At 43.2% G+C, this 11,643-nt stretch overlaps 1 protein-coding gene and 1 pseudogene across 2 annotated transcripts; one reads left to right on the forward strand and one right to left on the reverse strand.

Annotated features, from left to right (window-relative positions):
• Positions 1–178: 178 nt before the first annotated feature.
• LOC120305185 (zinc finger protein OZF-like) lies at positions 179–11,643 on the reverse strand. Of its 2 annotated transcripts, none has more exons than XM_039336621.1 (5): positions 11,570–11,643; positions 10,436–10,561; positions 9,174–9,300; positions 6,815–6,925; positions 179–3,128 (listed from the first exon to the last, which is right to left on the reverse strand). In XM_039336621.1, exons 2-5 carry the CDS (start codon positions 10,484–10,486, stop codon positions 1,948–1,950), a joined length of 1,470 nt encoding a protein of 489 aa, XP_039192555.1. In that variant the 5' UTR covers positions 10,487–10,561; positions 11,570–11,643; the 3' UTR covers positions 179–1,947. The 2 variants fall into 2 exon arrangements, with proteins under 2 accessions (XP_039192555.1, XP_039192556.1); XM_039336622.1 differs by having other exon boundaries at positions 11,476–11,583.
• LOC120305186 lies at positions 5,268–6,808 on the forward strand (annotated as a pseudogene).

Raw genomic sequence — 11,643 nt, forward strand, 5'->3', positions numbered from 1 at the left:
TGAAACGCATTCAGTCTTAGCTCCATAAGCCCCCCCCCCCATGGCTTGAGAGGAACAGTGAGGCTCCTCCAGTGGACCATGCCTTGGCACTTGCCCTGGTCCCACCCCCTCCTGCCAGAGACCCTCAGATCTATCCCACTCCTGCCCAGGCCCCCACAGGCACCCTTGACACAAATGATGTAGAGCTAGCCACACCCACTCCATCCATGCTCACCCAGTCGGCCGCACCCACCCGGCCCCCTGAGGGCAACCGCAGTGCTGATGTGGCCCTCAATGAAATTGAGTTTGACACCCCTGCTGTATTCTATTTCTTCTAAAGTTAGTGGCATCAGAGCTTAAAATAGCAAGCAATTGTGATTCTTACATTTACCTTCCTCTATTTGCAGTCCAGTTTCCAGAATATCTGGGGAAGAAAAGGGAGGGATTCAGCATCTCAGCACTGGAACTGGAGCAACAGAAGGGCCTCCCTACAGACACCCTGGTTTGCTTTCCTCAGACTCATTTGAGGAAATAAGGAATAAGGAATGCCACAAGCCATAATGACATAGGGCAATATAACCCAGCCTGGCATCTCTTTTGGTGTTTTGGGACTACAACTACCAGAACTTCAAGCAAGCATGGCCAGTTCTGAGAGTTGTAGTTTAAATAAGTCTGGATGCTATCATGTCAGGAAAGAATATAGAGTTTGAAGGGATCTTGGAGGTCTTCTGGTCCAACTCCACTGCTCAAGTAGGAAACCCTGCACCATTTCAGACAAATGGTTGTCCAATCTCTTCTTAAAAACCTCCAGTATTAGAACAATCATGGCCAAACATATCCAGTCAGGGTTTTGCTGGCTTTAAAAAGGCTTTGTCAGACCTGCCACAACTTACACCTCTAAATAGAAACAATCCTTGGTTCCATTTGTTGAGAAAGGTATAGTTTTATTAGAGATCAAGTGTATAGCAGTACTGCAAAGCCAGAACTGAGAATTGTGCATCAAAATCCCTTAAGTTCAATTTTCCTTCCCTTAACAGTCTCTTATTGCCTAGTCCCGTAGTTCAGGCAAGATGTTTTCATAATGGTCAGTCCGAGTGTAGTTTGGTATGCAGCCCCCTCCTTCTTCTAGCCAGGTGATCTCAAGGAGATACAGCCCTTACTTTCATCTCTCCAAGCATTCTCCCTTCATTCCCCCTCCCCACAGTTCATGGCAGTCTGTCACTACATAGCAGCGAAGCACAAGCAAACATAAAATCTTATGGCAGCTGACAGGCTTAGTTAGAATGGTTTGTTAATATAGATCAACGCCATCTACATCCTGGGTAACAATCTGTGAAATAGACAAGGCAGTTGTACAACAACAACCCTAATAAATACCACTTATTTAATGACAACATCTAGCATTAAGAGATCCAAGAATGTGAACAGAAATCTTTCTCTCTCTCTCTCTTTCTCTCTCTCTCTGTGTACACACATACACATATATTTTAATGTTGTAAGCTACCCAGTGTCACTTCACAGCAAGATAGGCAGCAAACAAATTAAATTTATTTAAATAAATAGGTTCTTCATGGTATTTTATTTATGTCTTTTAGCTTTGTATAGTTGCTAGAGACAGTCACTAAGCAAGGACTACCTGTAATTTGAGATCTGGGAGCCATGAATTCAGTCAACCAGTTTGCCACTGAGTGACTGCAGTATTTTGTCTAACCCAAGGGCTTTTCAATGGAAATTAAATATGATGCAGAAAAGCCAGCACTGATTTTATTACCATGCCTGGCATTATAGCAAAGGTCTTAGCCTCTGCAAAGATTAAGGCATCCATTTTGTCCCTTAAAAACTATCCCCAATGGGCGGGTCATATGTGTTAAACAACAGAGGTATTACAGAACTACAACTGTGTATTCCTGGTTACGAGTAATCGATATCAAGCCCATGTGGATGAAACATAAAGATCCTTCAGAAGGCTCAGAGTAGTTCACGTTTAACCATTTTAGAAAATGGTGACATTTGCGTGGTTTTTTCCAGGGGCGGCTGGTATTTTGAGGCCTTCTCTTTCAGGTGAAATTTCTGGTGTTTCACTATGTGTGACCGGTGAGTGAAGCACTTTCCGCACTCCAGGCATTTGTAAGGCTTCTCTCCCGTGTGGACTCTCTTATGAGCCAAGACATTGGATCGGTCTGAAAAGCGTTTCCCACATTCGGAACACATGTAGGGCTTCTCTCCCGTGTGAACCCTTTTGTGTCTGGCGAGGGAGGAGCTGTCCGCAAAACATTTTCCACACTCCGAGCACACGTAAGGCTTCTCTCCCGTGTGGATGCGCTGATGTTTAACCAGGCCTGAGCGCTGGGCAAAGAACTTCCCACAGTCCAAGCAGGTGTACGGTTTCTCGGCTGTGTGGATGCGGCAATGCTTCACGAGAGACGAGGGTCGAGGAAAGCATTTGCCGCACTCCAGGCACTCGTAGGGTTGTTCTCCCGTGTGGACCATCCAGTGACTCACGAGGGTCGAGTGCTGGTCAAAACATTCCCCACACTCGGAGCATTTGAATGGGTTCATCCCTCTGTGAATCCTCTGGTGAGCCACCACGTGGGACCTGTCCGCAAAACACTTCCCACACTGGAGGCACTTGTAGGGTTTCTTGCCAGTGTGAGCTCTCTGGTGCCTCACAAAGGCCGGGTGGTCGGCAAAATGTTCCCCACACTGCAAACATTTGTGTTGTTTTTCTTGGAGGTGGACCTTCTGGTGGCTCAAAAGGCCCAACTCATGAGCAAAACACTTCTGGCATTCCAGACACACATGGTGGTGATGCCCATTGGCAACCTGGTCCTGATGGTGCTTAACAAGAGCAGAGGACCATGGGAAATGCTCCCTGCAGTCTAGGCACTCATAGGCCTCTTCTCCTGGGTGAATCCTCCAGTGGTCCATGAAAGTAGAAGATTGTTGAGCCTGTCCCCCGCATTCCATGCATTCATAAGGTCTCTCTGTTGTGGGCATTCCCTGTGGGGTTGCAGGGCCTGGCCAGCTAGTGAAAGAGTTCCCACAGGTCTCACACAGGAAGGACTCCTTTCCCATAAGGTTTTTCTGGTGTGCCTCATTGTAGTATTTGTCGTGCAGCGAAGAGCACAAACTGTTCTCCACAGAATCATCTGATGGAATAAAAGACAAATATGAATAGTCCTCAACTGACAACCATAACTGAGCAACAAAATTTCTGTTGCCTAAGCGAAACAGCTAAGTGAGTTTTGCCCCATTTATGACAGTTGTTAAGTGAATCACTGCAGTTGTTATGTTAGTAACATGGTTGTTAAGTGAATCTGGCTTCCCCATTGACTTTGCTCGTCAGAAGGTGGTAAAAGCTGATCACGTGACCCCCCAGGACATTGCAACTGTTATAAATACATGCCAGTTACCAAGCATCTGAATTTTGATTACATGACGATGGGGATGCTGTAATGGTCATAAGAGTGGAAAATGGTCAGAGGTCGCTTTTTCTAGTGCTGCTGTCACTTTGACTGTCATTAAACGAATGGTTGTAAGTCAAGGACAACCTGTACAATGGTAACTGCTAGGCTTAGAATAGCTTAGAAAAGCTATTAATAACATAAAAAAATATTATAGTATAGCTCAGTGTTCTTGAATGGCCTGTGGATTTCAACTCCCAGAATTCCCCTGCCAGTTTGAGAATTCTGGGAGTTGAAGTTCACACATCCTAAAGAGGCCAAGACTGAAAAACACTGCCATAAACTTATATTGCTCTTGGTAGAATCTTTGCAAATATACACAGCAAAAAAATACCTCACTGCAAATAAAGTCTTATTCGATCATTTTCAAAGGCAAAATTAACTTCATCTTAAAACAGATGCTACTGAATCAGAGGGCAAATAGCTTTAGCTAAGCCTGTGTTGGTTTTGTCGATATTGCATGACAAGATGCAAAAGCCTGCCAATGAGTGCAGCCGGAATACTGTGGGGAAAAATGTGGGGTAGACAGAATCACCACCAGATGGATCCGTAGCTGGCTGACCGGCCGTACTCAGTATGTGGTCCTCAATGGAACTGCATCTATATGGAGGGAAGTGTGTAGTGGGGTGCCCCAGGGCTCTGTTCTGGGCCCAGTGCTCTTCAACATCTTCACCAACGATTTGGATGAGGGGATAGATGGGGAACTCATCAAATTTGTAGACGACACCAAGCTGGCAGGACTAGCCAACACTCCAGAAGACAGGCTTAAGATACAGAAGGATCTGGACAGACTTGAACACTGGGCACTAACTAACAAAATGAAATTCACTGGTGAAAAAAGCAAGGTTCTACATTTAGGCAAGAAAAACCAAATGCACAAGTACAGCATAGGTGGCACCATGCTCAATAGTAGTAACTGTGAGAGGGACCTCGGAGTCCTAGTAGACAATCACTTAAATATGAGCCAGCAGTGTGCGGCAGCTGCCAAAAAGGCCAACACAGTGCTAGGCTGCATTAACAGAGGGATAGAATCAAGATCACGTGAAGTATTAATAACACTCTTCAATGCCTTGGTAAGGCCACACTTGGAATACTGCATCCAGTTTTGGTCACCACGATGTAAAAAAGATGTTGAGACTCTAGAAAGAGTACAGAGAAGAGCAACAAAGATGATTAGGGGACTGGAGGCTAAAATATATAAGGAACGGTTGCTAGAAGTGGGTATGTCTAGTTTAACGAAGAGAAGGACAAGGGGGGACATGATAGCAGTATTCCAATATCTCAGGGGCTGCCATAAAGAAGAGGGAATTAAGCTATTTTCCAAAGCACCTGAAGGCAGGACAAGAAGCAACGGGTGGAAACTAATCAAGGAGAGAAGCAACCTAGAACTAAGGAGAAACTTCCTGACAGTGAGAACAATTAATCAGTGGAACCGCCTGCCTCCAGAAGCAGTAAATGCTCCAACACTGGAAGTTTTTAAGAAGAGACTGGACAGCCATTTGTCCGAAATGGTGTAGGGTTTCCTGCCTGAGCAGGGGGTTGGACTAGATGACCTCCAAGGTCCCTTCCAACTTTACTACTATTACTATTACTTCAATATATATATTTTAGATACTGCATTTAAGTCCTGTCCTATCCTATCATACATATAAGCTGCCCAAGGTTGCATTTCTGAAATGGAAGGTCATATGAACATATTTAAATCAACAACTGATAATTATGGCCCAGGCGTCCATTTAAAAAACACTTTTTAATGTTTTTTTAAGTGGAAGCATGGGACATAATTATTATTGATTCAAATGTGTTCATATGACCTTCCATCTCAGAAAACACTTTTTAAAGTGTTTTTTCTCCTTTGTTGCAAAATAACTATTTGTGTCCTTAAAGTAAAAGATCAAGGAATCTCCAACTCCACACACACAAAAAACCCTCAGTGTCAAGGTTCGAACCCAACCAAGCAAACACTTTCGAGACATTCCAATCTCTTAATGCAAAACTTTATTGAGTACACCATTTTGGGACATGTGAAAGTGTAACCAGCTCTGGCAAAAACCTCACCCAAGCCCTATATAGTGAAAGCATAGAATTCTCTCTCCTCCCTCTGGATCAGGTCACAATGCCCAATTAAATGCAGCGATATTGTTATGAGAAAGTATCTCTGGGTCTAGCCAGACACATGGTCAATGTCCTTGGTTCCCATGGTCTGCTTCCTTAATCTTTGAAGTCTGAATTCCAATCCGATTCCCTCCCCCCTGAGTTCATTGGCAAGCTGAGAAGCAATAACTGTTGCAGCAGGAAAAAAAGTGCTTCAAAACTTGACACTCAGTTCACAAGAGACAAGTTGTATTTCAGAAATTTCTAAGAGCAGAATTTGTTGGAGGGAATATATTTATTATATTTTTATCCCTATAAGTAACTCAAGGTGACCAATATACTTAATACTCCTTTCTCCACCTATTTTCCACAACAACAACTCCTAGGTAAGACTAAAATAGCAACTAACCCAAGGTCTTCAATGAAATTTATCCAGTATGGATATACTCTTATCTAGTGCTGCTGTTCCCAGTCTTCTTGGCCACAGATTATCTCAGATACAAGCCTGTCATCCGTCTGCAAGGACTAAGCCTTATAGTAACATGGTTTATGCTTCTATACTCCCAAAGAATTCTAGCTGTTCAGTTCCTGGAATTCTTTTATGGATTAGTGACTGCAACAGAAATCGCTTATTATTCTTACATTTATAGTGTTGTGGACTTGAACTTGTACCAGAAAGTCACAAGCTACTGTCGAAGTGCTGCCCTTGTGGCTATACTGTGGGCTCTGTCTGTGGACAAGTCCTAGTATCTGTTGTAGGCTGGTCCTTGTTCAGTTTGAATGTGGTGTCACTTACTTCTGTATCTGTTGCCTCTGCCATAGCTTGGTCTCTGCCTATGCCACAGAAAAGTTTTTTTTTTCCCACCATCACTCAAATCCTCCAGGTCAGTAAAATGAAGGTTCTAAGTTATAAAAATGGAACAATTATCCAACATGATCCTGCCTTAAAGAAGGTTCCCAGGTTGGAAGATATGGAATTGACGATTCCATTAAATATAGAAGAGTGTCTTGCAGAGGAGCAGGAGCAAAAAGTGAACATCAAAGAACTCTGGCAGGACTTCTTACAGTGTTACTCTTCCTGGCCTCTGCTGTGCTGATCTGTATGGTGAGCCCTGTCAACATGTGGCTATTTCCAAGTCATCAATTATGCTCAAGGCATGTGGAAATGTTATACTGATGCCTAAGGTAAGACTAGAACTTGCAGACTTCTAGGTTCTAGCCCAGCATCTTAACCACTGGATTAAACAGGCCCAATTGCCTAATTACTAAACTTTTACCTGCATTGGTGTTAGATATCTCTGTATCATCCACTTTGGCGGTTTCTGGCAGCCACGGCTCTTCTCCACGTTCTATCTGAGAGATAAGGGCAGGCTTGAGGGTTAGAAAACCTGAAGGTGAGTAGATATGGAAGAATGTGATCAGCATAGTAAGGGTCAGTTGTGAAGCCTAGGAGCAGGTGTGCCTGCCCAGCAGAGTTCAGAAAATGAAGATGATGATGTCTAAAAAGGCAGGTGGCGCTTCAATCACACCGTTGTGGCTGCCATCTTGACTTTTCCGACCACACCCTAAAGCCACGCCATGCAGAGCAAAACATGGCAATATGAAAACATACAGCCTCAATCTAAATCAGTGGTTCTCAACCTTTTTAATGCCGCGACCCCCAACCGGTCGTAAGTTGAGGACTACTCAACTGGTGCAGCACCGTTTGCAGAATGGGACTTTTGGCGGGCTCAGCAGGGCAGAGACAGCCTGGACAATTCCTATTGGCTTTTGAAAGCCAATAGAATTAGACTCTATTCAAGACAGTCTATTCTATTGGCTTTCAAAAGCCAATAGAATAAAAGGGAGTAGCACAGCTATGGAAAAGAGGAAAAAAATGGCGGACTGCGTTGTTTGGCGACCCCCGTGAAATGGTCGTTCGATCCCAAATGGGGTCCCGACCCACAGGTTGAGAACCACTGGTATAAATCGTAGCACAAATAGCAAAAACGTTTGCCGTAATTATAATCCTATCACTGGTTTCCTAGGAAATCGCTGAAATGCGTTTGAATTAGAAATGCAACAGGCCTTGCAACCAAACAATAATATTTGAACTGAAGGAGGAGACTGATAAAATAGTAACGATGCTCCACCTTTGCCTGATCCTTTCTTCCTTCCCTGGGTCCTTTTCAGACTTGTCTCTCTCAAACTGTAATAAAACTTTACAGGTAAGTCCTCAACTTATGACCACAGTTGGGACTGGAATTTCAGTCATACATTGTGGTAAGTTGAGGCACCCCTATGCCCGAATGCAATTTTTCTATCATTTTTTTTACAGAGGTTATAAGTGAATCATGCAGTCGTTAAGTGACTCCATCCTCCCAAATGGGCATTTTTTTGACAGAAACTAGGAAAAAAAACACCAAAAGCCAAAAGCAGAAACATTACAAATCATGGTCACACATCCACATGACACGACAAACAGTCCTAAATGCAAAGCTGGTTGCCAAATGCCCTAAATGTGGTCATGTGAAACATTAATGTTTTTCCTATGAATATGAAGAATTCTGCATTAAGTGGTATCATTTGTACAGTAAAAGTTAAATAACCAAAATCAAGGACCAAAGTGAGTTTTTGGAAAATAAGTCTTAAGAGCAACTTTCTGAAATATAGAATAGAGTATAGAGTAGAGTAGAAAGGGACCCTGGAGGTCTTATAGTCCAACCCCCTGCTCAGGCAGGAAACCCTATACCAGTGATGGCGAACCTTTTAGAGACCGAGTGCCCAAACTTCAACCCAAAACTCACTTATGTATCATAGGGTGCTGGGTGGGCGGGGCCAGCTGGGTGGGTGTAGTCAATTGGGTGGGCATGGACCATTGGGTGGGTGTGGCTGCAGTGGTAACGGCAGACTGGATGGGACTAAAAAGTTCAATCAATCAATTCCAACTTTGCAAGAACTTTCTTTTCCCCGCGCGAAGTTGAAATTGATTGATTGACTGAACCTTTTTTTTTTTTTTTTGCACACGGTGGCGAAGGCCTAAAGCGAAAAGGTTTTATAAAATCCAGCTGAAGGCCTAGGACTGGGGCGACTGCGCGTGTGCCCACAGAGAAGGCTCTGAGTGCCACTTGTGGCACGCGTGCCATAGGGTCGCCACCACGGCCCTATACCATTTCAGGCAAATGGCAAATTAAAAATTTCCAGTGTTGAAGCAGTCACAACTTCTGGAGGCAAATTGTTCCACTGATTCATTGTTCTAACTGTCAGGAAATTTCTTCTTAATTCTAAGTTGCTTCTCTCCTTGATTAATGTATAATTAATGTATAATCAAGGAAGAGTGGTCACTGTAAATAAAACGGTTCAAACTTTTTTTGCAAGCTCCTAGAAGCTTAGTGAAGAATTCCCTTGAGGTTGTTTTCATTTCCTATGGGATAGACAGCATTCTACAATCCCACCATTTCTGTGCCTAACTGGCCATAGAGCAGTGTTTCCCAAACTTGACAATTTTAAGGCATGAGGACTTCAACTCCCAGAATTCCACAGCCAGCAACGCTGGCTGTGGAATTCTGGGAGTTGAAGTCCTCATGCCTTAAAATTGTCAAGTTTGGGAAACACTGCCATAGAGGATACATATCGGCTTTTCATCTAGCTCCTTACCCAGTGAGGCCACAATCACATAATTTTCCACCATGACATCTTCATACAAGGTTCTCTGTTTTTGATCCAGCAGAGCCCCCTGGTCCTCTGTGAAATACACAGCCACATCTTCAAAGGTCACTGAATTCTGTAAGAAAAATAACATTTACAGATACGTATGTGGGCATAAGCAGCTAGCTAGCTGATTGATTATTTTTTAAATTTTATTTATTTATTACATTTATATGCCTGGACAGCTAACCAGTGGAACTCAGGTGCAATCTATGAAGACATGCATCAAATTAAAATATTCTCATGATAATTGGTAGAAAGCAAAATGATTCACCAGTCAGGACCTTATCCGCATAGGAGTATCTTTAGGTTATAAGCAGTTTACTCTTTCAAAAATTCAAACTGCGGGTTACGTGCTCCATACCACGCTTGCAGCCTGGAATAACATTTGATAGGGGCAAAGATTGGGCTTTCTCACTGCAAACTCTGGCCTGTAGTCCAAATAGGATGTAAAGACTACAAAAAGCTACAGATAAACAAATTGGCACTTAGGCATTAAGGGCTAGCTGTGGCTATTAAATTCTGCAAATCTGGAAGTGAGATCCTGCAGAAAAAATACTTAATTCTCCATTATATACTCCATTCCCACTGTACTCAACTAGATTTTTCAGGGAAGTTTTCAAGTGGGATTTGAGCATTTTCCATTTATGTTCCTCAACATGATTTTCAATAAATTTAAAACAGAAACAGAAAAACAGGACAGAAATCTCATTTATGGAGCTACTGAAAAACAGTAAACCTATATGAAATGCTGTACTAACTGGAGGTCAGAAATCCTTCCAAGCTCCTTTAAATAGCTCAGTGGTATTACAATCGATCCAAATCTATCTCTTATCCAATCCTGATTTAATGTATGTTGCAGATTCTAAATCAGTGTTTCTCAGCCTTAGCAACTTTAAGATATGTGGACTTCAATTCCCAGAATTCCCCAGTCAGCATGCTGGCTGAAAAATTCTGGGAGTTGAAGTCCACACATCTTAAAGTTGCCAAGGTTGAGAAACACTGCTCTAATAGGCTTCAGTGCTGCATGAGGTCTTCCAGCTAAACAGCATTGCTCCAGTTTTCCCCAGCTGTGGATTTCAACTCCCAGAATTCTCAGCAACATCCCTGCCAGCAGAAGTATTTTGGGAGCTGGTCCATCAATCTGCAGATTGCTGACTTATTGATCAGCATTTTTGTCCATTTCATGAAAAGGAAGACAACTTTCTCACCTTAATGTGACTCTCAGGAATTGTGGTCAGTGGACTGAAGTCATATTCCATTATCCCAGCAAGGTTTACTACTGGAGAAAATTATCATAGTATCTAGAGCTCAGTCCTCTGTATGGTTATTTATCTCTGTAAATACACAGGATTCGTTTGTTAGTAACTCAGTCACTTCAGCTATGCAACATATGCATGCTTCAAGCCAAGTAATGAAAGACCTGGAGTAGTTTACGTCTCCTTTTGTCTGTCATTCCTAATTTTCTATGGAAATCCAACTAAGGCATTTTACTGCCTGAACGAAAACACATCTTCATCCCAGCTTGGATGTTCCAATATCCAAAGGCCATCAAGTTATCATATGTGACAAGTATTTTCCCCATTCCCAGGCATTTAAAATATAACAACTCGAACCATTTAACTAGCTAATGCGTTCTCTTGTGACTTTGCGAACTTAGACAGCACATTCTTGTTTGAAAAATAGTATTTTTCAGAGCAGCCAGCTTGTGACACAAAAGCTGTTGCTGGGCACCTCCTAAAATTGGAATAACAGATTACATGAGAGGCAGAAAGCAACCCAGAAATGAAACAGATTGTTGCATTTTTATTATTTTTGCTGGACTCAGTGAGGGCGAACAGTCCATTTCTGGACAGAGGCTGAATTTAGGCAACTGCATAATTCTTAGTCTCATCTTTTCTTCCATAATTATGAAGCGCTCCCTAGCTTACGTTAACCCTCCTCTTCCAAACAAACCCCATCACCGCCAGTAAGCAGCCAAGCGAGCGGGCTGATGCAACCCAAAACATCTGGAAAGCATAAATTGGAAAAAGCCCTGCGATGCTCTTGACACACTCCAAAAAAGCTTTACGCACTCCTTGCCTGTGCATGCTCCCACGACTCTGTCCCATCCCTTTTCCCAGATCACAAGAACTTTGCGAACTCTCCCGACCGACTCGTGGTCTATAGCAAAGCAGGAATCCAGGAAACATCTTTTTCCTTCTCAACCCCCCCCCCCCCAAGGCAGCTCCGTGATGCAAAGTTTTTGCACCTCTCCAAAAGTATGAAGAACGATAGAGGAGTCCTCCTATGCATGGGTCCCACGCACTTGGCTGCCTTCACCGCCCGCCCGTATGCTTCCTCACCTGGTCAGGCGCCCGCGCCGCCTCCATATTTTTGACACTTCCATCACGTTGGCCGCTCTCAGCCAATCCTGCTT

The sequence above is a fragment of the Crotalus tigris genome, unplaced genomic scaffold (genome assembly GCF_016545835.1).
Source record: "Crotalus tigris isolate CLP2741 ecotype Arizona unplaced genomic scaffold, ASM1654583v1 scf7180000017666.379230911805:20528666, whole genome shotgun sequence".
In the NCBI taxonomy this organism is placed as follows: domain Eukaryota; kingdom Metazoa; phylum Chordata; class Lepidosauria; order Squamata; family Viperidae; genus Crotalus; species Crotalus tigris.